We start from the raw sequence: 26194 nt of genomic DNA, 5'->3' as shown, positions 1-26194 counted from the left end.
CCCAAGGATACCAGAGAGCACGGACCGAAGAAGAAGAAGCAGCTCGCAGGGCGTGGTGGGATAGGAAGACTTTCTCAGTGGAGGACCGAGTACAGTGCCCCAGCTGGCTAGTTGCAGAGAAGATGGCTGCAGTGTGGATTTTCAGGCCAGTGTCTGAAAACACTGCACTGTTGGTAATGTTTCACGACGGCTAGCCTTCGTGTCGCCCCTTTTATTTAGTCGTTTTTTTTTTTTTCTCCCAAGGAAATCGAAGGGGATAAAACATGGGGTCTCAAACTCTACAGATCCTCAGGCAAGGGGTCTGGGCTTCAATCACAGGCGGATGGTACTATGATCCCCATCAAAATACATTTGTCAATGCTCTACACCTCTACCTCTGGCTATTCCTACTATGTTTCCCCTTCACGCTTTACATGGTAAGTGTGTGTGTGTATTAACATGATATCCAATCTCAGCAAAGCAAGTCTGGGTTTACCGTTAGAGGATCTTCCCTGGCTGTAATGTCATGCTAGCCAAACCGCTAACGCTAACAGCTATACCGTTGGCTAGTAAGGTTAGCCAACTAGCCAAACCGCGGATGCTAATGCTAACAGCTATACCGTTGGCTAGTAAGGTTAGCCAACTAGCCAAACCTCGGATGCTAATGCTAACAGTTAACCGTTGGCTAGTAAGGCTAGCCAACATGCTATTTAGCTATCTAGTTAACGTTACCTAGATAACTAGCTAGGTTGCTAGGTATTCTTTGTTTGAGCTCTAAATGTTTCCCTCGAATAAAACGAAATAAATACCAGTGGACGTAACTGTTCGCACCTTGTTTTCATGTTCACCGTTATGTTTTGTTGTCAGGTGTGACATTTTATTCCGCTATCTGTCATTGTTAGCTGACCACATTTTACATTGTCCATTAAAAAAAAATCAGAATGAGGGAAATACTTTAAGCTCGACCAGGTTTGACTAACCAAACCCCGGGCAACAAGTCGTGGCTAATACGTCTGTTGTAGATAAACAAAGATAGCTAATTAATAGAAAACAGATTATGTTTGCAACCTTCGCACCCCCACCCCCCCAAGCCACATTGACAGCTATCTATCTCAGTCTATTATTAGCGAACAATGTATGTCTTGTCTCTCGTATACTGGTGGCAAGATCTACCAGATATTCAAGCTGACCCATCTTGTCAGCAAGCCAGCACAAAAACAGACTTCTAGGAAATGTTGTCATGAAACAAAACAACAACGATATTTTGGAATGGTTGAAGAGTAGGATTACAAACTGCTGCACAGTCAAATATTCCTGCCCCATAAACATCACGTTACTGTAAACACTACCTGCAAAACCAAATGTAAATGAGTGATCTTTAAAACAGCATTTTATATGTGCCTCACTTTCAATATTGAGGGGCTAAAGTTACAGCTGTTTCCAATTGAAATGTTACTCAGTCCAGTTGCTTGGTGTTGTGTAATTAGGCCAGATCTGTGATTGATTAGCAGTGGTTTTGCTTTGACTCAAGTCGGGATATGTATTCTAAGTGCTTTGATTTAACTCAGGATGTTTTTTAAATTTTATTTGACCTATTTAACTAGGCAAGTCAGTTAAGAACAAATTATTATTTACAATGATGGCCTAGGAACAGTGGGTTAACTGCCTTGTTCAGGGGCAGAGGGACAGATTTGTACCTTGTCAGCTCGGGGATTCAATCTAGGGACTTTTGGGTTACTGGCCCAATGGTCTAACCACTAGGCTGCCTGCTACCTGTATACCAAGTGCTTTGATTTAAGTCAGGATGTGTGACAGGGAGGGTATAAATAGTGTGATTTTTCTGAATGCTCTGAGAGAGAGAGAGACTGAGCATCACTGGTGTTACCCATAGGCTAATAAATAAATGCACGGACTGAACATGGGTGGCAGGTAGCCTGGTGGTTAGAGAGTTGGGCCAGTAACTGAAAGGTTGCTAGATTAAATCCCTGAGCTGACAAGGTACAAATCTGTCGTTCTGCCCCTGAACAGGCAGTTAACCCACTGTTCCCAGGCCGTCATTGAAAATAAGAATTTGTTCTTAAACTGACTTACCTAGTTAAATTTTTAAATTTTAATTTTACCTTTATTTAACCAGGCAAGTCAGTTAAGAACAAATTCTTATTTTCAATGACGGCCTGGGAACAGTGGGTTAACTGCCTGTTCGGGGGCAGAACGACAGATTTGTACCTTGTCAGCTCGGGGGTTTGAACTCGCAACCTTGCGGTTACTAGTCCAACGCTCTAACCACTAGGCTACAACAATCTGTAATGGGAATATAGCGGAGTTTGTTCACTGTACTGACATGATGACTCCATTTACCACTGATGACTAATCACTTTTCACAAGACCTGGAAACCTGCTAGCTCTCTGAGCTAACACAGTCTTGCAGACAACCCGGTTTCCATGGCTGGTCAGTTAACAAAACGCTGACATGGTGAACTCTCATTTACTGTAAATAGCACTTGTCTTTTAGGGGGGAGGGGGTTCTAAGTTGTATTTGTGTTCTACTATTGAAAGAAAGCAAACATCAGTCCTTGGATGGACAATCCAGTTTTATTGTAGTTGTAGTTGAATGCACTGCTTTTTAAATGGCTCTGTATAAAGAGTGTCTGCAAAAATTACTCCAATATAAATGTCCAATGTGTGTCATTCAGGCACTCCCACCCACCATGGTGATAGTAGGGATCTACTGTGGTGTGATAGCTGGTATGTTCCTGCTGCTGAAGACTGTGAACTACCGGCTGCATCATGCCCTGGACGAGGGAGAGGTGGTGGAGCACCGGGCCAAGGAGAAAGAGAGCAACAGAACCAGCAGCGAGGGGGCCAACGAGGGAGACGCCACACGTCAGGAGGACAGTAATGGACCAGGGTCAGTTAAGGCGTCTTCGTGCAACCCAGCTGAAAAACATGCAAATGAGTGACAGGATTTCTTGAGTTATCTTAGATGAATTCTGATTATTTTGGGGACTGGCTACGGCATCTTAACATGGAAAAACAGTGCTGCCCCCCCCCCCCTCTCGTTTTTCAAGCAAAGATAATTTTAGGGGGTATCGTTGGGTTCGGCTAGCCGAGACAGGCTAGGCGTCAGCCGAACTGAAGCATGCTTGATGCCTTTAGTGAGCTCTCTGGGTTCAGGGTTGATGTTGGTGGGGGTACTTTTTTAGATATTGTTACTCTATCATAAACATACTTTTTTAGATATTGTTACTCTATCATGAACATACTTTTTTAGATATTGTTACTCTGTCATGAACATACTTTTTTAGATATTGCTACTCTATCATAAACCTACTTTTTTTTTTAGATATTGCTACTCTATCATAAACATACTTTTTTAGATATTGTTACTCTATCATAAACATACTTTTTTAGGTGGCTGAAGCAAGGACACACATTGTTTTCAGAAAAGTGTGTTCATCACTGAATGCCAAGCACACCCCATCGATTATCTTGTAGGGCTGTGGTTTATCGGATACTTGGGCACCTGACCTGACCCTAAAATCAGAGATGAATCATGGATTTCATTTCCTCTAGTGGTGTGAAGTAGGTGTTTGTGGGCCAGGGTCAAAGGTTTATCTGTTTTTGTGGAGACGGGGACTGAGCATGTTTCGCATATATGTTTGCAGTGCAATTCAATTCAGCTAGCAAGCTACCTCTTCACCTCAAGGCCACTAGACCAGTGAGGAAAGAGACTGATTTTGGCAGTCAAACATTTTTGTTAGTGGAAATAGGCCTAGTTCACATTTTAGAAACAACGAAACCCTAATGTGTGAGGTCGCAACTTGTTAACTTACTGCCCAAACCCCTGTAGAGTGAATCATTCTCACATTCCTGAAGGAGACCAAAGCAGAGCAGCTTGGAGTAGACTGGGGAGCAGGATGCTAAGAGAAATAAGGGAGGAATGAGAGCCCTCCACCACAGCAGTAGCTGAGTCAGTGTGTTTACCCTCCACCACAGCAGTAGCTGAGTCAGTGTGTTTACCCTCCTCCACAGCAGTAGCTGAGTCAGTGTGTTTACCCTCCTCCACAGCAGTAGCTGAGTCAGTGTGTTTACCCTCCTCCACAGCAGTAGCTGAGTCAGTGTGTTTACCCTCCTCCACAGCAGTAGCTGAGTCAGTGTGTTTACCCTCCACCACAGCAGTAGCTGAGTCAGTGCGTTACCCTCCTCCACAGCAGTAGCTGAGTCAGTGCGTTACCCTCGGCCACAGCAGTAGCTGAGTCAGTGCGTTACCCTCCGCCACAGCAGTAGCTGAGTCAGTGCGTTACCCTCGGCCACAGCAGTAGCTGAGTCAGTGCGTTACCCTCGGCCACAGCAGTAGCTGAGTCAGTGCGTTACCCTCCTCCACAGCAGTAGCTGAGTCAGTGCGTTACCCTCCTCCACAGCAGTAGCTGAGTCAGTGCGTTACCCTCCTCCACAGCAGTAGCTGAGTCAGTGCGTTACCCTCCTCCACAGCAGTAGCTGAGTCAGTGCGTTACCCTCCTCCACAGCAGTAGCTGAGTCAGTGCGTTACCCTCCTCCACAGCAGTAGCTGAGTCAGTGCGTTACCCTCCTCCACAGCAGTAGCTGAGTCAGTGCGTTACCCTCCTCCACAGCAGTAGCTGAGTCAGTGCGTTACCCTCCTCCACAGCAGTAGCTGAGTCAGTGCGTTACCCTCCTCCACAGCAGTAGCTGAGTCAGTGCGTTACCCTCCTCCACAGCAGTAGCTGAGTCAGTGCGTTACCCTCCTCCACAGCAGTAGCTGAGTCAGTGCGTTACCCTCCTCCACAGCAGTAGCTGAGTCAGTGCGTTACCCTCCTCCACAGCAGTAGCTGAGTCAGTGCGTTACCCTCCTCCACAGCAGTAGCTGAGTCAGTGCGTTACCCTCCTCCACAGCAGTAGCTGAGTCAGTGCGTTACCCTCCTCCACAGCAGTAGCTGAGTCAGTGCGTTACCCTCCTCCACAGCAGTAGCTGAGTCAGTGCGTTACCCTCCTCCACAGCAGTAGCTGAGTCAGTGCGTTACCCTCCTCCACAGCAGTAGCTGAGTCAGTGCGTTACCCTCCTCCACAGCAGTAGCTGAGTCAGTGCGTTACCCTCCTCCACAGCAGTAGCTGAGTCAGTGTGTTTACCCTCCACAGCAGTAGCTGAGTCAGTGTGTTTACCCTCCACAGCAGTAGCTGAGTCAGTGTGTTTACCCTCCTCCACAGCAGTAGCTGAGTCAGTGTGTTTACCCTCCTCCACAGCAGTAGCTGAGTCAGTGTGTTTACCCTCCTCCACAGCAGTAGCTGAGTCAGTGCGTTACCCTCGGCCACAGCAGTAGCTGAGTCAGTGTGTTTACCCTCCTCCACAGCAGTAGCTGAGTCAGTGTGTTTACCCTCCTCCACAGCAGTAGCTGAGTCAGTGTGTTTACCCTCCTCCACAGCAGTAGCTGAGTCAGTGTGTTTACCCTCGGCCACAGCAGTAGCTGAGTCAGTGCGTTACCCTCCTCCACAGCAGTAGCTGAGTCAGTGCGTTACCCTCCTCCACAGCAGTAGCTGAGTCAGTGCGTTACCCTCCTCCACAGCAGTAGCTGAGTCAGTGCGTTACCCTCCTCCACAGCAGTAGCTGAGTCAGTGCGTTACCCTCCTCCACAGCAGTAGCTGAGTCAGTGCGTTACCCTCCTCCACAGCAGTAGCTGAGTCAGTGCGTTACCCTCCTCCACAGCAGTAGCTGAGTCAGTGCGTTACCCTCCTCCACAGCAGTAGCTGAGTCAGTGCGTTACCCTCCTCCACAGCAGTAGCTGAGTCAGTGCGTTACCCTCCTCCACAGCAGTAGCTGAGTCAGTGCGTTACCCTCCTCCACAGCAGTAGCTGAGTCAGTGCGTTACCCTCCTCCACAGCAGTAGCTGAGTCAGTGCGTTACCCTCCTCCACAGCAGTAGCTGAGTCAGTGCGTTACCCTCCTCCACAGCAGTAGCTGAGTCAGTGCGTTACCCTCCTCCACAGCAGTAGCTGAGTCAGTGCGTTACCCTCCTCCACAGCAGTAGCTGAGTCAGTGCGTTACCCTCCTCCACAGCAGTAGCTGAGTCAGTGCGTTACCCTCCTCCACAGCAGTAGCTGAGTCAGTGCGTTACCCTCCTCCACAGCAGTAGCTGAGTCAGTGCGTTACCCTCCTCCACAGCAGTAGCTGAGTCAGTGCGTTACCCTCCTCCACAGCAGTAGCTGAGTCAGTGCGTTACCCTCCTCCACAGCAGTAGCTGAGTCAGTGCGTTACCCTCCTCCACAGCAGTAGCTGAGTCAGTGCGTTACCCTCCTCCACAGCAGTAGCTGAGTCAGTGCGTTACCCTCCTCCACAGCAGTAGCTGAGTCAGTGCGTTACCCTCCTCCACAGCAGTAGCTGAGTCAGTGCGTTACCCTCCTCCACAGCAGTAGCTGAGTCAGTGCGTTACCCTCCTCCACAGCAGTAGCTGAGTCAGTGCGTTACCCTCCTCCACAGCAGTAGCTGAGTCAGTGCGTTACCCTCCTCCACAGCAGTAGCTGAGTCAGTGCGTTACCCTCCTCCACAGCAGTAGCTGAGTCAGTGCGTTACCCTCCTCCACAGCAGTAGCTGAGTCAGTGCGTTACCCTCCTCCACAGCAGTAGCTGAGTCAGTGCGTTACCCTCCTCCACAGCAGTAGCTGAGTCAGTGCGTTACCCTCTTCCACAGCAGTAGCTGAGTCAGTGCGTTACCCTCCTCCACAGCAGTAGCTGAGTCAGTGCGTTACCCTCCTCCACAGCAGTAGCTGAGTCAGTGCGTTACCCTCCTCCACAGCAGTAGCTGAGTCAGTGCGTTACCCTCCTCCACAGCAGTAGCTGAGTCAGTGCGTTACCCTCCTCCACAGCAGTAGCTGAGTCAGTGCGTTACCCTCCTCCACAGCAGTAGCTGAGTCAGTGCGTTACCCTCCTCCACAGCAGTAGCTGAGTCAGTGCGTTACCCTCCTCCACAGCAGTAGCTGAGTCAGTGCGTTACCCTCCTCCACAGCAGTAGCTGAGTCAGTGCGTTACCCTCCTCCACAGCAGTAGCTGAGTCAGTGCGTTACCCTCCTCCACAGCAGTAGCTGAGTCAGTGCGTTACCCTCCTCCACAGCAGTAGCTGAGTCAGTGCGTTACCCTCCTCCACAGCAGTAGCTGAGTCAGTGCGTTACCCTCCTCCACAGCAGTAGCTGAGTCAGTGCGTTACCCTCCTCCACAGCAGTAGCTGAGTCAGTGCGTTACCCTCCTCCACAGCAGTAGCTGAGTCAGTGCGTTACCCTCCTCCACAGCAGTAGCTGAGTCAGTGCGTTACCCTCCTCCACAGCAGTAGCTGAGTCAGTGCGTTACCCTCCTCCACAGCAGTAGCTGAGTCAGTGCGTTACCCTCCTCCACAGCAGTAGCTGAGTCAGTGCGTTACCCTCCTCCACAGCAGTAGCTGAGTCAGTGCGTTACCCTCCTCCACAGCAGTAGCTGAGTCAGTGCGTTACCCTCCTCCACAGCAGTAGCTGAGTCAGTGCGTTACCCTCCTCCACAGCAGTAGCTGAGTCAGTGCGTTACCCTCCTCCACAGCAGTAGCTGAGTCAGTGCGTTACCCTCCTCCACAGCAGTAGCTGAGTCAGTGCGTTACCCTCCTCCACAGCAGTAGCTGAGTCAGTGCGTTACCCTCCTCCACAGCAGTAGCTGAGTCAGTGCGTTACCCTCCTCCACAGCAGTAGCTGAGTCAGTGCGTTACCCTCCTCCACAGCAGTAGCTGAGTCAGTGCGTTACCCTCCTCCACAGCAGTAGCTGAGTCAGTGCGTTACCCTCCTCCACAGCAGTAGCTGAGTCAGTGCGTTACCCTCCTCCACAGCAGTAGCTGAGTCAGTGCGTTACCCTCCTCCACAGCAGTAGCTGAGTCAGTGCGTTACCCTCCTCCACAGCAGTAGCTGAGTCAGTGCGTTACCCTCCTCCACAGCAGTAGCTGAGTCAGTGCGTTACCCTCCTCCACAGCAGTAGCTGAGTCACAGCAGTAGCTGAGTCAGTGCGTTACCCTCCTCCACAGCAGTAGCTGAGTCAGTGCGTTACCCTCCTCCACAGCAGTAGCTGAGTCAGTGCGTTACCCTCCTCCACAGCAGTAGCTGAGTCAGTGCGTTACCCTCCTCCACAGCAGTAGCTGAGTCAGTGCGTTACCCTCCTCCACAGCAGTAGCTGAGTCAGTGCGTTACCCTCCTCCACAGCAGTAGCTGAGTCAGTGCGTTACCCTCCTCCACAGCAGTAGCTGAGTCAGTGCGTTACCCTCCTCCACAGCAGTAGCTGAGTCAGTGCGTTACCCTCCTCCACAGCAGTAGCTGAGTCAGTGCGTTACCCTCCTCCACAGCAGTAGCTGAGTCAGTGCGTTACCCTCCTCCACAGCAGTAGCTGAGTCAGTGCGTTACCCTCCTCCACAGCAGTAGCTGAGTCAGTGCGTTACCCTCCTCCACAGCAGTAGCTGAGTCAGTGCGTTACCCTCCGCCACAGCAGTAGCTGAGTCAGTGCGTTACCCTCCGCCACAGCAGTAGCTGAGTCAGTGCGTTACCCTCGGCCACAGCAGTAGCTGAGTCAGTGCGTTACCCTCGGCCACAGCAGTAGCTGAGTCAGTGCGTTACCCTCGGCCACAGCAGTAGCTGAGTCAGTGCGTTACCCTCGGCCACAGCAGTAGCTGAGTCAGTGCGTTACCCTCGGCCACAGCAGTAGCTGAGTCAGTGCGTTACCCTCGGCCACAGCAGTAGCTGAGTCAGTGCGTTACCCTCGGCCACAGCAGTAGCTGAGTCAGTGCGTTACCCTCGGCCACAGCAGTAGCTGAGTCAGTGCGTTACCCTCGGCCACAGCAGTAGCTGAGTCAGTGCGTTACCCTCGGCCACAGCAGTAGCTGAGTCAGTGCGTTACCCTCGGCCACAGCAGTAGCTGAGTCAGTGCGTTACCCTCCTCCACAGCAGTAGCTGAGTCAGTGCGTTACCCTCCTCCACAGCAGTAGCTGAGTCAGTGCGTTACCCTCCTCCACAGCAGTAGCTGAGTCAGTGCGTTACCCTCCTCCACAGCAGTAGCTGAGTCAGTGCGTTACCCTCCTCCACAGCAGTAGCTGAGTCAGTGCGTTACCCTCCTCCACAGCAGTAGCTGAGTCAGTGCGTTACCCTCCTCCACAGCAGTAGCTGAGTCAGTGCGTTACCCTCCTCCACAGCAGTAGCTGAGTCAGTGCGTTACCCTCCTCCACAGCAGTAGCTGAGTCAGTGCGTTACCCTCCTCCACAGCAGTAGCTGAGTCAGTGCGTTACCCTCCTCCACAGCAGTAGCTGAGTCAGTGCGTTACCCTCCTCCACAGCAGTAGCTGAGTCAGTGCGTTACCCTCCTCCACAGCAGTAGCTGAGTCAGTGCGTTACCCTCCTCCACAGCAGTAGCTGAGTCAGTGCGTTACCCTCCTCCACAGCAGTAGCTGAGTCAGTGCGTTACCCTCCTCCACAGCAGTAGCTGAGTCAGTGCGCTACCCTCCTCCACAGCAGTAGCTGAGTCAGTGCGCTACCCTCCTCCACAGCAGTAGCTGAGTCAGTGCGCTACCCTCCTCCACAGCAGTAGCTGAGTCAGTGCGCTACCCTCCTCCACAGCAGTAGCTGAGTCAGTGCGCTACCCTCCTCCACAGCAGTAGCTGAGTCAGTGCGCTACCCTCCTCCACAGCAGTAGCTGAGTCAGTGCGCTACCCTCCTCCACAGCAGTAGCTGAGTCAGTGCGCTACCCTCCTCCACAGCAGTAGCTGAGTCAGTGCGCTACCCTCCTCCACAGCAGTAGCTGAGTCAGTGCGCTACCCTCCTCCACAGCAGTAGCTGAGTCAGTGCGCTACCCTCCTCCACAGCAGTAGCTGAGTCAGTGCGCTACCCTCCTCCACAGCAGTAGCTGAGTCAGTGCGCTACCCTCCTCCACAGCAGTAGCTGAGTCAGTGCGCTACCCTCCTCCACAGCAGTAGCTGAGTCAGTGCGCTACCCTCCTCCACAGCAGTAGCTGAGTCAGTGCGCTACCCTCCTCCACAGCAGTAGCTGAGTCAGTGCGCTACCCTCCTCCACAGCAGTAGCTGAGTCAGTGCGCTACCCTCCTCCACAGCAGTAGCTGAGTCAGTGCGCTACCCTCCTCCACAGCAGTAGCTGAGTCAGTGCGCTACCCTCCTCCACAGCAGTAGCTGAGTCAGTGCGCTACCCTCCTCCACAGCAGTAGCTGAGTCAGTGCGCTACCCTCCTCCACAGCAGTAGCTGAGTCAGTGCGCTACCCTCCTCCACAGCAGTAGCTGAGTCAGTGCGCTACCCTCCTCCACAGCAGTAGCTGAGTCAGTGCGCTACCCTCCTCCACAGCAGTAGCTGAGTCAGTGCGCTACCCTCCTCCACAGCAGTAGCTGAGTCAGTGCGCTACCCTCCTCCACAGCAGTAGCTGAGTCAGTGCGCTACCCTCCTCCACAGCAGTAGCTGAGTCAGTGCGCTACCCTCCTCCACAGCAGTAGCTGAGTCAGTGCGCTACCCTCCTCCACAGCAGTAGCTGAGTCAGTGCGCTACCCTCCTCCACAGCAGTAGCTGAGTCAGTGCGCTACCCTCCTCCACAGCAGTAGCTGAGTCAGTGCGCTACCCTCCTCCACAGCAGTAGCTGAGTCAGTGCGCTACCCTCCTCCACAGCAGTAGCTGAGTCAGTGCGCTACCCTCCTCCACAGCAGTAGCTGAGTCAGTGCGCTACCCTCCTCCACAGCAGTAGCTGAGTCAGTGCGCTACCCTCCTCCACAGCAGTAGCTGAGTCAGTGCGCTACCCTCCTCCACAGCAGTAGCTGAGTCAGTGCGCTACCCTCCTCCACAGCAGTAGCTGAGTCAGTGCGCTACCCTCCTCCACAGCAGTAGCTGAGTCAGTGCGCTACCCTCCTCCACAGCAGTAGCTGAGTCAGTGCGCTACCCTCCTCCACAGCAGTAGCTGAGTCAGTGCGCTACCCTCCTCCACAGCAGTAGCTGAGTCAGTGCGCTACCCTCCTCCACAGCAGTAGCTGAGTCAGTGCGCTACCCTCCTCCACAGCAGTAGCTGAGTCAGTGCGCTACCCTCCTCCACAGCAGTAGCTGAGTCAGTGCGCTACCCTCCTCCACAGCAGTAGCTGAGTCAGTGCGCTACCCTCCTCCACAGCAGTAGCTGAGTCAGTGCGCTACCCTCCTCCACAGCAGTAGCTGAGTCAGTGCGCTACCCTCCTCCACAGCAGTAGCTGAGTCAGTGCGCTACCCTCCTCCACAGCAGTAGCTGAGTCAGTGCGCTACCCTCCTCCACAGCAGTAGCTGAGTCAGTGCGCTACCCTCCTCCACAGCAGTAGCTGAGTCAGTGCGCTACCCTCCTCCACAGCAGTAGCTGAGTCAGTGCGCTACCCTCCTCCACAGCAGTAGCTGAGTCAGTGCGCTACCCTCCTCCACAGCAGTAGCTGAGTCAGTGCGCTACCCTCCTCCACAGCAGTAGCTGAGTCAGTGCGCTACCCTCCTCCACAGCAGTAGCTGAGTCAGTGCGCTACCCTCCTCCACAGCAGTAGCTGAGTCAGTGCGCTACCCTCCTCCACAGCAGTAGCTGAGTCAGTGCGCTACCCTCCTCCACAGCAGTAGCTGAGTCAGTGCGCTACCCTCCTCCACAGCAGTAGCTGAGTCAGTGCGCTACCCTCCTCCACAGCAGTAGCTGAGTCAGTGCGCTACCCTCCTCCACAGCAGTAGCTGAGTCAGTGCGCTACCCTCCTCCACAGCAGTAGCTGAGTCAGTGCGCTACCCTCCTCCACAGCAGTAGCTGAGTCAGTGCGCTACCCTCCTCCACAGCAGTAGCTGAGTCAGTGCGCTACCCTCCTCCACAGCAGTAGCTGAGTCAGTGCGCTACCCTCCTCCACAGCAGTAGCTGAGTCAGTGCGCTACCCTCCTCCACAGCAGTAGCTGAGTCAGTGCGCTACCCTCCTCCACAGCAGTAGCTGAGTCAGTGCGCTACCCTCCTCCACAGCAGTAGCTGAGTCAGTGCGCTACCCTCCTCCACAGCAGTAGCTGAGTCAGTGCGCTACCCTCCTCCACAGCAGTAGCTGAGTCAGTGCGCTACCCTCCTCCACAGCAGTAGCTGAGTCAGTGCGCTACCCTCCTCCACAGCAGTAGCTGAGTCAGTGCGCTACCCTCCTCCACAGCAGTAGCTGAGTCAGTGCGCTCCTCCACCCTCCTCCACAGCAGTAGCTGAGTCAGTGCGCTACCCTCCTCCACAGCAGTAGCTGAGTCAGTGCGCTACCCTCCTCCACAGCAGTAGCTGAGTCAGTGCGCTACCCTCCTCCACAGCAGTAGCTGAGTCAGTGCGCTACCCTCCTCCACAGCAGTAGCTGAGTCAGTGCGCTACCCTCCTCCACAGCAGTAGCTGAGTCAGTGCGCTACCCTCCTCCACAGCAGTAGCTGAGTCAGTGCGCTACCCTCCTCCACAGCAGTAGCTGAGTCAGTGCGCTACCCTCCTCCACAGCAGTAGCTGAGTCAGTGCGCTACCCTCCTCCACAGCAGTAGCTGAGTCAGTGCGTTACCCTCCTCCACAGCAGTAGCTGAGTCAGTGCGATACCCTCGGCCACAGCAGTAGCTGAGTCAGTGCGTTACCCTCGGCCACAGCAGTAGCTGAGTCAGTGCGTTACCCTCGGCCACAGCAGTAGCTGAGTCAGTGCGTTACCCTCGGCCACAGCAGTAGCTGAGTCAGTGCGTTACCCTCGGCCACAGCAGTAGCTGAGTCAGTGCGCTACCATCCTCCACAGCAGTAGCTGAGTCAGTGCGCTACCCTCCTCCACAGCAGTAGCTGAGTCAGTGCGCTACCCTCCTCCACAGCAGTAGCTGAGTCAGTGCGCTACCCTCCTCCACAGCAGTAGCTGAGTCAGTGCGCTACCCTCCTCCACAGCAGTAGCTGAGTCAGTGCGTTACCCTCCTCCACAGCAGTAGCTGAGTCAGTGCGTTACCCTCGGCCACAGCAGTAGCTGAGTCAGTGCGTTACCCTCGGCCACAGCAGTAGCTGAGTCAGTGCGTTACCCTCGGCCACAGCAGTAGCTGAGTCAGTGCGTTACCCTCGGCCACAGCAGTAGCTGAGTCAGTGCGTTACCCTCGGCCACAGCAGTAGCTGAGTCAGTGCGTTACCCTCGGCCACAGCAGTAGCTGAGTCAGTGCGTTACCCTCGGCCACAGCAGTAGCTGAGTCAGTGCGTTACCCTCGGCCACAGCAGTAGCTGAGTCAGTGCGTTACCCTCCTCCACAGCAGTAGCTGAGTCAGTGCGTTACCCTCGGCCACAGCAGTAGCTGAGTCAGTGCGTTTACCCTCCTCCACAGCAGTAGCTGAGTCAGTGCGTTACCCTCGGCCACAGCAGTAGCTGAGTCAGTGCGTTACCCTCGGCCACAGCAGTAGCTGAGTCAGTGCGTTACCCTCGGCCACAGCAGTAGCTGAGTCAGTGCGTTACCCTCGGCCACAGCAGTAGCTGAGTCAGTGCGTTACCCTCCTCCACAGCAGTAGCTGAGTCAGTGCGTTACCCTCGGCCACAGCAGTAGCTGAGTCAGTGCGCTACCCTCGGCCACAGCAGTAGCTGAGTCAGTGCGCTACCCTCGGCCACAGCAGTAGCTGAGTCAGTGCGCTACCCTCGGCCACAGCAGTAGCTGAGTCAGTGCGTTACCCTCCTCCACAGCAGTAGCTGAGTCAGTGCGTTACCCTCGGCCACAGCAGTAGCTGAGTCAGTGTGTTTACCCTCCTCCACAGCAGTAGCTGAGTCAGTGCGCTACCCTCCTCCACAGCAGTAGCTGAGTCAGTGCGTTACCCTCCTCCACAGCAGTAGCTGAGTCAGTGCGTTTACCCTCCTCCACAGCAGTAGCTGAGTCAGTGCGTTACCCTCGGCCACAGCAGTAGCTGAGTCAGTGCGTTACCCTCGGCCACAGCAGTAGCTGAGTCAGTGCGTTACCCTCGGCCACAGCAGTAGCTGAGTCAGTGCGTTACCCTCGGCCACAGCAGTAGCTGAGTCAGTGCGTTACCCTCCTCCACAGCAGTAGCTGAGTCAGTGCGTTACCCTCGGCCACAGCAGTAGCTGAGTCAGTGCGCTACCCTCGGCCACAGCAGTAGCTGAGTCAGTGCGCTACCCTCGGCCACAGCAGTAGCTGAGTCAGTGCGCTACCCTCCTCCACAGCAGTAGCTGAGTCAGTGCGTTACCCTCGGCCACAGCAGTAGCTGAGTCAGTGCGTTACCCTCCTCCACAGCAGTAGCTGAGTCAGTGCGTTACCCTCGGCCACAGCAGTAGCTGAGTCAGTGCGCTACCCTCGGCCACAGCAGTAGCTGAGTCAGTGCGCTACCCTCGGCCACAGCAGTAGCTGAGTCAGTGCGCTACCCTCCTCCACAGCAGTAGCTGAGTCAGTGCGTTACCCTCGGCCACAGCAGTAGCTGAGTCAGTGTGTTTACCCTCCTCCACAGCAGTAGCTGAGTCAGTGTGTTTACCCTCCTCCACAGCAGTAGCTGAGTCAGTGTGTTTACCCTCCTTCACAGCAGTAGCTGAGTCAGTGCGTTACCCTCGGCCACAGCAGTAGCTGAGTCAGTGCGTTACCCTCCTCCACAGCAGTAGCTGAGTCAGTGCGTTACCCTCCTCCACAGCAGTAGCTGAGTCAGTGCGCTACCCTCCTCCACAGCAGTAGCTGAGTCAGTGCGCTACCCTCCTCCACAGCAGTAGCTGAGTCAGTGCGTTACCCTCCTCCACAGCAGTAGCTGAGTCAGTGCGTTACCCTCCTCCACAGCAGTAGCTGAGTCAGTGCGTTACCCTCCTCCACAGCAGTAGCTGAGTCAGTGCGTTACCCTCCTCCACAGCAGTAGCTGAGTCAGTGCGTTACCCTCCTCCACAGCAGTAGCTGAGTCAGTGCGTTTACCCTCCTCCACAGCAGTAGCTGAGTCAGTGCGTTTACCCTCCTCCACAGCAGTAGCTGAGTCAGTGCGTTTACCCTCCTCCACAGCAGTAGCTGAGTCAGTGCGTTTACCCTCGGCCACAGCAGTAGCTGAGTCAGTGCGTTACCCTCGGCCACAGCAGTAGCCTGCTATTTGCTAAAATAGTCAGCGCTTCAAGTGTCCCAACTGACAGCTTTGGCGCCTGGAACTGATCATTTGAATCTACAGTATGCATAAGCTATTACTGTCATGGGCAGTGATTGGGGACATTGCCCTGTGTAGGGTGCCGTCTTTCAGATGGGATGTTAAACGGGTGTCCTGGCTAAATTCCCAATCTGTCCCTCAAACCATCATGGCCACTAAATCATCCCAACTTCCAATTGGCTCATTCATCCCCCCCTCCTCTCCCCTGTAACTATTTCCCAGCTCGTTGCTGTAAATGAGAATATGTTCTCAAATCCAAGTTTATTTGTCACGTGCGCCGAATACAACAGGTACTTACTTACAGTGAAATGCTGACTTACAGGTTCTAACCAATAGTGCAAAAAAAATATATTAGGTGAACAATAGGAAGGTAAAGAAATAAAACAACAGTAAAAAGACAGGCTCTATACAGTGGAGAGGCTCTATACAGTGGAGAGGCTCTATACAGTGGAGAGGCTCTATACAGTGGAGAGGCTCTATACAGTGGAGAGGCTCTATACAGTGGAGAGGCTCTATACAGTGGAGAGGCTCTATACAGTGGAGAGGCTCTATACAGTGGAGAGGCTCTATACAGTGGAGAGGCTCTATACAGTGGAGAGGCTCTATACAGTGGAGAGGCTCTATACAGTGGAGAGGCTCTATACAGTGGAGAGGCTCTATACAGTATAGTAGAGGCTCTATACAGTATAGTAGAGGCTCTATACAGTATAGTAGAGGCTCTATACAGTAGAGGCGCTCTATACAGTAGAGGGGCTACATACAGACACTGGTTAGTCAGGCTGATTGAGGTGGTATGTACATGTAGATATGGTTAAAGTGACTATGCATATAAGATAAACAGAGAGTAGCAGCAGCGTAAAAGAGGGGTTGGGGGGGCACACAATGCACATAGCCATTTGATTACCTGTTCAGGAGGCTTGGGGGTAAAAACTGTTGAGAAGCCTTTTTGTCCTAGATTTGGCGCTCCGGTACCCCTTGCCATGTGGTAGCAGAGAGAACAGTCTATGGCTGGGGTCTTTGACAATTTTTGGTCCTTCCTCTGACACCTCCTGGTATAGAGGTCCTGGATGGCAGGATGCTTGACCCCGGTGATGTACTGGGCCGTACGCACTGCCCTCTGTAGTGCCTTGCAGTAGGTGGCCGAGCAGCTGCCATACCAGGCAGTGATGCAACCAGTCAGGATGCTCTTGAAGGTGCAGCTGTAGAACCTTTTGAGGATATGAGGACCCATGCCAAATCTTTTTAGTCTCCTGAGGGGGAATAGGTTTTGTCGTGCCCTCTTCACGACTGTCTTGGTGTTTGGACCATGTTAGTTTGTTGGTGATGTGGACACCAAGGAACTTAAAGCTCTCAACCTGCTCCACTGCAGCCCTGTCGATGAGAATGGGGGCGTGCTCATTCCTCCATTTCCTGTAGTCCACAATCATCTCCTTAGTCTTGGTTACGTTGAGGGAGAGGTTGTTATTCTGGCACCACCCGGCCAGGTCTCTGACCTCCTCCCTATAGGCAGTCTCGTCATTGTTGGTGATCAGGCCTACCACTGTTGTGTCGTCTCCAAACTTAATGATGGTGTTGGAGTCGTGCCTGGCCATGCAGTCGTGGGTGAACAGGGAGTATAGGATGGGACTGAACACGCACCCCTGGGGAGCTCCAGTGTTGAGGATCAACGTGGCACATGTGTTGCTACCTACCCTCACCACCTGGGGCGCGGCCCGTCAGGAAGTCCAGGATCAAGTTGCAGAGGGAGGTGTTTAGTCCCAGGGTCCTTAGCTTAGTGATGAGCTTTGACGGCACTATGCTGTTGAACACTGAACTGTAGTCAATGAATAGCATTCTCACATAAGATTTAATTTTGTCCAGGTGGGAAAGGGCAGTGTGGAGTGCAACAGAGATTGCATGGAGTGGGTCTAGGGTTTCTGGGATAATGGTGCTGATGTGAGCCATTACCAGCCTTTCAAAACACTTCATGGCTACAGACGTGAGTGCTACAGGTCTGTAGTCTTGTAGGCAGGTTGCCTTAGTGTTCTTGGGCACAGGGACTATGGTGGTCTGCTTGAAACATGTAGGTATTACAGACTCAATCAGGGACATGTTGAAAATGTCAGTGAAGACACTAGTGATGTTGCTGTTTGTTACTCGTCTTGTTGGCTGAGGGAAAGTGGTCAACGTTTCTACTAGGGGGGGATAGAAGGTTGACACAGGCTAGTGATGTTGCTGTTTGTTACTCGTCTTGTTGGCTGAGGGAAAGTAAGTGTTGTACATTTATACTTAACATCTTCAAAGTGCACATCAGAATTCGGTAAGAAGGACCTAAGGAAGCCTAACCGGGTTACACACCCAATGCATATGAGTCAGGTCAATGTGTCGAATAGACGGTTAGTTAAAACACTTCTGGTCAAATGTCCATTACCACGTTTTCCTAATGGAAGTGTGTGTGTGTGTGTGTGTGTGTGTGTGTGTGTGTGTGCGCGCGCGCAGGGACCCTGGTGGGGGTCTAGAGATGGCAGACTTCATTCGAGATGAGACTCCACCAGTAGACTGCAGCTCCAGAAACTCTTATACAGGGATGGACTCCTGCCACCAGGTGAGACAGAATGTTGGGATGGACTCCGGCCACCAGGTGAGACAGAATGTTGGGATGGTCTCCTGCCACCAGGTGAGACAGAATGTTGGGATGGACTCCGGTCACCAGGTGAGACAGAATGTTGGGATGGACTCCGGTCACCAGGTGAGAAAGAATGTTGGGATGGACTCCGGTCACCAGGTGAGACAGAATGTTGGGATGGACTCCGGTCACCAGGTGAGAAAGAATGTTGGGATGGACTCCGGTCACCAGGTGAGACAGAATGTTGGGATGGACTCCGGTCACCAGGTGAGACAGAATGTTGGGATGGACTCCTGCCACCAGGTGAGACAGAATGTTGGGATGGACTCCGGTCACCAGGTGAGACAGAATGTTGGGATGGACTCCGGCCACCAGGTGAGACAGAATGTTGGGATGGACTCCGGTCACCAGGTGAGACAGAATGTTGGGATGGACTCCGGTCACCAGGTGAGACAGAATGTTGGGATGGACTCCGGTCACCAGGTGAGACAGAATGTTGGGATGGACTCCGGTCACCAGGTGAGACAGAATGTTGGGATGGACTCCGGTCACCAGGTGAGACAGAATGTTGGGATGGACTCCGGTCACCAGGTGAGACAGAATGTTGGGATGGACTCTGGTCACCAGGTGAGACAGAATGTTGGGATGGACTCCGGCCACCAGGTGAGACAGAATGTTGGGATGGACTCCGGTCACCAGGTGAGACAGAATGTTGGGATGGACTCCGGTCACCAGGTGAGACAGAATGTTGGGATGGACTCCGGTCACCAGGTGAGACAGAATGTTGGGATGGACTCCGGTCACCAGGTGAGACAGAATGTTGGGATGGACTCCGGTCACCAGGTGAGACAGAATGTTGGGATGGACTCCGGTCACCAGGTGAGACAGAATGTTGGGATGGACTCCGGTCACCAGGTGAGACAGAATGTTGGGATGGACTCCGGTCACCAGGTGAGACAGAATGTTGGGATGGACTCCGGTCACCAGGTGAGACAGAATGTTGGGATGGACTCCGGTCACCAGGTGAGACAGAATGTTGGGATGGACTCCGGTCACCAGGTGAGACAGAATGTTGGGATGGACTCCGGTCACCAGGTGAGAAAGAATGTTGGGATGGACTCCGGTCACCAGGTGAGAAAGAATGTTGGGATGGACTCCGGTCACCAGGTGAGAAAGAATGTTGGGATGGACTCTGGTCACCAGGTGAGACAATGTTGGGATGGACTCCGGTCACCAGGTGAGACAGAATGTTGGGATGGACTCCGGTCACCAGGTGAGACAATGTTGGGATGGACTCCGGTCACCAGGTGAGACAGAATGTTGGGATGGACTCCGGTCACCAGGTGAGACAGAATGTTGGGATGGACTCCGGTCACCAGGTGAGACAGAATGTTGGGATGGACTCCGGTCACCAGGTGAGACAGAATGTTGGGATGGACTCCGGTCACCAGGTGAGACAGAATGTTGGGATGGACTCCGGTCACCAGGTGAGACAGAATGTTGGGATGGACTCCGGTCACCAGGTGAGACAGAATGTTGGGATGGACTCCGGTCACCAGGTGAGACAGAATGTTGGGATGGACTCCGGTCACCAGGTGAGACAGAATGTTGGGATGGACTCCGGTCACCAGGTGAGACAGAATGTTGGGATGGACTCCGGTCACCAGGTGAGACAGAATGTTGGGAAGGACTCCGGTCACCAGGTGAGACAGAATGTTGGGATGGACTCCGGTCACCAGGTGAGACATAATGTTGGGATGGTCTCCTGCCACCAGGTGAGACAGAATGTTGGGATGGACTCCGGTCACCAGGTGAGACAGAATGTTGGGATGGACTCCGGTCACCAGGTGAGACATAATGTTGGGATGGTCTCCTGCCACCAGGTGAGACAGAATGTTGGGATGGACTCCGGTCACCAGGTGAGACAAACTAATGCTTCTCTCTCCCGTGGAAACTGTATTTTGGAGGGATTGATTTGATACTGGAAGCAGTAGTCTGCTCTCGCCGGAGACATTACGTGTTTTACAAATGACAGAGGATAAAATATACTACATATGCCACAGGGTTCTTTCCATCGTGGTCCTCGAAGATGTTCTGTTCTTCAACATTTTAAGTTTTGACGACCTGAAAAGGTTACTGATGTAGAAAGTTATTGTTTTATGTCTCTTGTTATGTCTTGATAAGTCGCTCTTCCTCCCACCTTTCTGTTGTTCAGATTGCGTCCGCCAATGGCCACGGAGGAACCACGACAGCCAAAGGTAACAGCTACCGCCACTCTCATTCTTCAGCCTTCGACACCTGATTGGGTCCAACGACTGTGAGGCGGCAGTTGGTTGTGCAATGTATTTACCTGATATTCTGAGAAGAGCCGTTGGAAGACGTCTAAACTACTCTCAGCCTTCTCCCTCATCTTCAGCTGGGCTTTTCTGCAAGTCGTGACTGGCATGTGTACGACACAATAGGGTGAAAGATGAGAGTTGTAGTCGTATGGCTTTGTCCCTCCCCTAGTCGTATGGCTTTGTCCCTCCCCTAGTCGTATGGCTTTGTCCCTCCCCTAGTTGCATGGCTTTGTCCCTCCCCTAGTCGTATGGCTTTGTCCCTCCCCTAGTCGTATGGCTTTGTCCCTCCCCTAGTTGCATGGCTTTGTCCCTCCCCTAGTCGTATGGCGTTGTCCCTCCCCTAGTCGTATGGCTTTGTCCCTCCCCTGGTCGTATGGCTTTGTCCCTCCCCCGGTCGTATGGCTTTGTCCCTCCCCCAGTCGTATGGCTTTGTCCCTCCCCCAGTCGTATGGCTTTGTCCCTCCCCTAGTCGTATGGCTTTGTCCCTCCCCTAGTCGCATGGCTTTGTCCCTCCCCTAGTCGCATGGCGTTGTCCCTCCCCTAGTCGTATGGCGTTGTCCCTCCCCTAGTCGTATGGCTTTGTCCCTCCCCTAGTCGTATGGCGTTGTCCCTCCCCTAGTCGTATGGCGTTGTCCCTCCCCTAGTCGTATGGCTTTGTCCCTCCCCTAGTCGCATGGCTTTGTCCCTCCCCTAGTCGCATGGCGTTGTCCCTCCCTAGTCGTATGGCGTTGTCCCTCCCCTAGTCGTATGGCTTTGTCCCTCCCCTAGTCGTATGGCGTTGTCCCTCCCCTAGTCGTATGGCGTTGTCCCTCCCCTAGTCGTATGGCTTTGTCCCTCCCCTAGTCGCATGGCTTTGTCCCTCCCCTAGTCGTATGGCTTTGTCCCTCCCCTAGTCGTATGGCGTTGTCCCTCCCCTAGTCGTATGGCGTTGTCCCTCCCTTAGTCGTATGGCGTTGTCCCTCCCTTAGTCGTATGGCGTTGTCCCTCCCTTAGTCGTATGGCTTTGTCCCTCCCCTAGTCCTATGGCGTTGTCCCTCCCCTAGTCGTATGGCGTTGTCCCTCCCCTAGTCGTATGGCGTTGTCCCTCCCCTAGTCGTATGGCGTTGTCCCTCCCCTAGTCGTATGGCGTTGTCCCTCCCCTAGTCGTATGGCTTTGTCCCTCCCCTAGTCGTATGGCTTTGTCCCTCCCCTAGTCCTATGGCGTTGTCCCTCCCCTAGTCGTATGGCGTTGTCCCTCCCCTAGTCGTATGGCGTTGTCCCTCCCCTAGTCGTATGGCTTTGTCCCTCCCCTAGTCGTATGGCTTTGTCCCTCCCCTAGTCGTATGGCGTTGTCCCTCCCCTAGTCGTATGGCTTTGTCCCTCCCCTAGTCGTATGGCGTAGTCCCTCCCGTAGTCGTATGGCGTTGTCCTCTGTAGTCGTATGGCGTTGTCCTCTGTAGTCGTATGGCGTAGTCCTCTGTAGTTGTATGGCTTTGTCCCTCCCCCGGTCGTATGGCTTGTCAGCCAGCCAGCTAATCAGTCACTGGAGTTGTCTGTTGAAAGACAGAGGGCTTTCTAGACAAATGAACCCTCTTTTAGTTGCAGTCCAGGTCCATTGGGTGGAGTGTCGGAGTGAGGCGACTCAGGGTCCATTGTGTGTCAGCCAGAGCGACTGCATTGTTTGAATTATTCAACATGTTCGCTCAACACCATTCTAATTAGCTCGCTGTCTCCTCTCTGATCGGGTCGGTAGAAAGAGAAGAGGCCAGAGCTGAAGTTTGACCAGGGCTCTGTCCCAAATGGCCTCCTTTATAAAGTGAACTACATGCAGGGCTCACGGTGAAAAGCAGTGCACGCTATAGGGAATAGTGTTCCATTTGATACAGCCCAGGGGGCTGAGTGGTTTATTCTCCCTCCCCCTGAGGACCAGCCTCCGCTTACACTGTCCATTACAGAGTCTGACTTAGGTTGGGATTCAAACCCAAGAAAACACTGTCCATTACAGTCTGACCAAGGTTGGGATTCAAACCCAAGAAAACACTGTCCATTACAGAGTCTGACTTAGGTTGGGACTCAAACCCAAGAAAACACTGTCCATTACAGTCTGACCAAGGTTGGGATTCAAACCCAAGCAAACAAACAACATCTAACATAACACTGCCGTCCACTTTGAATGTGTGTGCAATTTTTAATCCTTGTCGAACTGAATCTTCGCCGTACTCAGGGCAACCACTGACTGAAAATCCTCTGGTCTCTTTGAGAAAGAGCTCTTGTGAAATCATGTTATCATATTTGTTGTGTTAGTTAATGTTTTCTTGGACTCGTGTTTTGGACTGTTTTTGTTTTCCTCAGGAGAGAGACTTGAGAACTCTTGTTTAAACAAGGTTACCTTGTTAACACGTGGCAGGATATCTAATCTTCACAGACTGCCGTACACAGACTGCCTTACACAGACTGCCTTACACAGACTGCCTTACACAGACTGCCTTACGCAGACTGCCTTACGCAGACTGCCTTACGCAGACTGCCTTACGCAGACTGCCTTACGCAGACTGCCTTACGCAGACTGTCGTACGCAGACTGCCTTACGCAGACTGTCGTACGCAGACTGCCTTACGCAGACTGCCTTACGCAGACTGCCTTACGCAGACTGCCGTTCCACAGACTGCCGTTCCACAGACTGCCTTCCGCAGACTGCCGTTCCGCAGACTGCCGTTCCGCAGACTGCCGTTCCGCAGACTGCCGTTCCGCAGACTGCCGTTCCGCAGACTGCCGTTCCGCAGACTGCCGTTCCGCAGACTGCCGTTCCGCAGACTGCCGTACGCAGACTGCCGTACGCAGACTGCCGTTCCACAGATTGCCGTTCCACAGATTGCCGTTCCACAGACTGCCGTACGCAGACTGCCTTACGCAGACTGCCGTTCCGCAGACTGCCGTTCCGCAGACTGCCGTTCCACAGACTGCCGTTCCACAGACTGCCGTTCCACAGACTGCCGTTCCACAGACTGCCGTACACAGACTGCCGTACACAGACTGCCGTACACAGACTGCCGTACACAGACTGCCGTACACAGACTGCCTTACACAGACTGCTGTACTAGGATGGGCCAATAGAGTTAGGTAGAGATGGTCTTAAAACAGACCTTTCCCACCACAGTTCAATTGTCTTTTTGGCTCTCAAGCTGTGTCTTCACTGTCTTCACATAGGACGAACAGGGAGGCAGGTAGCCTAGCGGTTAGAGTGTTGGACCAGTAACTGAAAGGTTGCTGGTTCGAATCCCCAAGTCGAGAAGGTGAAACGCCTGTGCCCTTGAGCAAGGCACTCAACCCTTATTTGCTCCAGGGGCGCGTACTATTTTGGCTGACCCTATAACACAACAGATTCCACTGCACCTCTCCTCTCTCCATCCTCTGTCTTCTCTGTCTCCTCTCTCTGTCTCCTCTCTCTGTCTCCTCTCTCTGTCTCCTCTCTCTGTCTCCTCTCTCTGTCTCCTCTCTCTGTCTCCTCTCTCTGTCTCCTCTCTCTGTCTCCTCTCTCTGTCTCCTCTCTCTGTCTCCTCTCTCTGTCTCCTCTCTCTGTCTCCTCTCTCTGTCTCCTCTCTCTGTCTCCTCTCTTCGTGTACTCTCTCTGTCTGATACCTTGGTCTGCACACTATGCCTAGAACAAGCAGCAAATATAGTAAGTTGCTTATGTTTAAACTCAACATTTAATTTAGGAACTAAGATCAGTGAAGAAGCTGAAGGGTTAAATGCTGCTCGACAATGTGTATCTGCTCAAACACATTACAGATCTGAGAACAGGTATTCACTAATTATCACAGACCTGAGAACAGAACTTCACTAATTGATCTCCTTTCCTCCCCTCCAGACATGATGTCTGACCCAAAGATTTACTGCCTTGTCTCCAGCCACTCCTTCGCCTCCATGCAGCCCTCCACCTCCCTTGGCCCCTCCGAGCTCTCCTGCGACCCTGCAAACCATTGTGGCTCCGCCTCCCACCCCTTCAGCCAATCCATGTCCTCTTGCGACACAGAGGGGTCGGCCCACACCCCCGGGTTACATTCCCAGTCCTTCAGGAAGGAGCCTCGTACCCGGGGTCTACCCCGCACGTCCAGCTCTGCTGGATCAGCCTTCCCCGACCCCTCCCTGCCCTCAGCTGACTTCAGCCTCTACCCCCCTCCTTGGAGAGGGGGCCTGGACCCGGTGTGTGAGCTGGAAGCTGCCAGACCCCACCGGCCAGGGGCTGAAGCTGGAGGACAGGGGATTACGGAGGGGGCTGCGGCTGAAAGGCTCTGCCAGCAGCATCCGGACCAGGCCTCTACCTCTGGCTGCTCCACAGCCTGCTACAGACACCAGCAGGAACCCTGCAGGCTAGGGCTGGCAGGGGAGGGGGGGTCAGGTTTGTACCAGGCCGACCAGGGTGGTGGTGGTGGGGGGAAGGTCAGTGCAGACAGCCTCCGCAGCTTGAGCACACGTAGCAGCGGCTCCACAGAGAGCTACTGCAGCGGGACAGACAGAGACACCAACAGCACCGTCAGCAGCTTCCACAGCGAGCAGACCAGCTCCACGCACGTGGAGAGTTTACTGTCCCTGTCAGGGGATGAGCAGCGCGGGACAGGGAGGGAGAGGGGAGGTGGGGAGGCTGCTGCTACTGGGCCCGGGTCCACCTCGACAGGGGAGGGCAGGACTTCTACTCTGGGGTCCAGCCTTGGTTCGAGCATCTCAAGAGGACCAAACAGCCTGCCTTCCAGGGAGGCTAATAAGAACCCTCATGCCAATGAGCTAACAGCCAAACAGCCCTTCTCCTCCGCCACGTCCCCCTCTATCACCAACCCCCCATCCTCGGGCCAGGAGCCTCCAGCAGGCCCCTCCTGCAGCAGTAGCACGAGGACCAGTGTTGACGGCTCGGCCTGCACAGCCAACAGGGAACAGGACCGGGGGAGAGGAGAGAAAGAGGACGTGAAATCCGCCAACCTCGTCCAACGAACTTCTTCCTCCTTGGGAGCCGGGCGCAACAGCGGGCGCCGCCGGACCGGTAAGAAACGGGCGAGCAGCTTCGATGCCAGCCGTCACCGGGACTACATGTCTTTGCGTGGAGTGGCCAAGCCGCGCAGTACGGTATTCGCTGCCGGGGGTGGGGAGGAGGAGTGGAGCGAAGCCAGTGACCTTAGCTGTGCCTCCAGCCTTCAGTCCACCCAATCACATCACTTCAGCACGGACTCCTCCTCATCCACCACTTCCCACTCCTGCCACTCCCCCGAGGGACGCTACCGTGCCCTGAAAGTCAAGCACAGCCACTCCCACTCCCACAGCCACTCCCACACAGCCGCCACCACCGCCTCCACCTCCTCCTCTTCACAGAAAGCCCAGGCTGAATATGAGACGGGGGGAGGGAGGGCCGGGGGAAGAGGCAAGCGTCGCACCTCTGGTCGGACACCCAGCACGGGCAGCGCCAAAACCCACGCCCGGGTGCTGAGCCTGGACAGCGGCACGACGGCGTCCGCATGCCTTAACGACCCCCACCGCCTGGGGGCCCCCGCCGCCGGGCTCCGACCCCTCACCACCTCCAAATCTGACCTGGAAGCCAAAGAGGGGGAGGTCCTGGACGCTGCGTCCCTATTGGGCAGGGCCTCACAGCTGGAGTCAGTGACCAGGTCCAGGAATAGTCTACCCAGCCAAACAGCCTTCTCTTCAGAGCCCCTGGACGCTCCCACTGCCGGCCCTTCACGAGGTGGGTTTCTAGGGTTATAGTTTAGTGGGTTTCTAGGGTTATAGTTTAGTGGGTTTCTAGGGTTATAGTTTAGTGGGCTTCTAGGGTTATAGTGTAGTGGGTTTCTAGGGTTATAGTTTAGTGGGTTTCTAGGGTTATAGTGTAGTGGGTTTCTAGGGTTATAGTGTAGTGGGTTTCTAGGGTTATAGTGTAGTGGGTTTCTAGGGTTATAGTGTAGTGGGTTTCTAGGGTTATAGTGTAGTGGGTTTCTAGGGTTATAGTGTAGTGGGTTTCTAGGGTTATAGTGTAGTGGGTTTCTAGGGTTATAGTGTAGTGGGTTTCTAGGGTTATAGTTTAGTGGGCATCTAGGGTTATAGTTTAGTGGGTTTCTAGGGTTATAGTGTAGTGGGTTTCTAGGGTTATAGTGTAGTGGGTTTCTAGGGTTATAGTGTAGTG

The 26194-nt window shown here is 53.8% G+C and overlaps 1 protein-coding gene across 1 annotated transcript; it reads left to right on the top strand.

The window, feature by feature from the left end:
• Positions 1-244: 244 nt before the first annotated feature.
• On the top strand, positions 245-25759 carry LOC135533066 (pecanex-like protein 1; the record flags this gene model as incomplete). The annotated part of the gene is made up of 5 exons (XM_064960456.1): positions 245-416; positions 2673-2887; positions 17584-17689; positions 19926-19968; positions 23897-25759. Coding segments are annotated over exons 1-5 (2380 nt in total), but the record flags the coding sequence as incomplete, so codon positions are not given.
• Between the last annotated feature and the right edge of the window lie 435 nt (positions 25760-26194).

This window comes from Oncorhynchus masou, unplaced genomic scaffold (genome assembly GCF_036934945.1).
Source record: "Oncorhynchus masou masou isolate Uvic2021 unplaced genomic scaffold, UVic_Omas_1.1 unplaced_scaffold_2191, whole genome shotgun sequence".
In the NCBI taxonomy this organism is placed as follows: Eukaryota; Metazoa; Chordata; class Actinopteri; order Salmoniformes; family Salmonidae; genus Oncorhynchus; species Oncorhynchus masou.
This window is presented reverse-complemented; position numbering and strand designations above follow the sequence as displayed.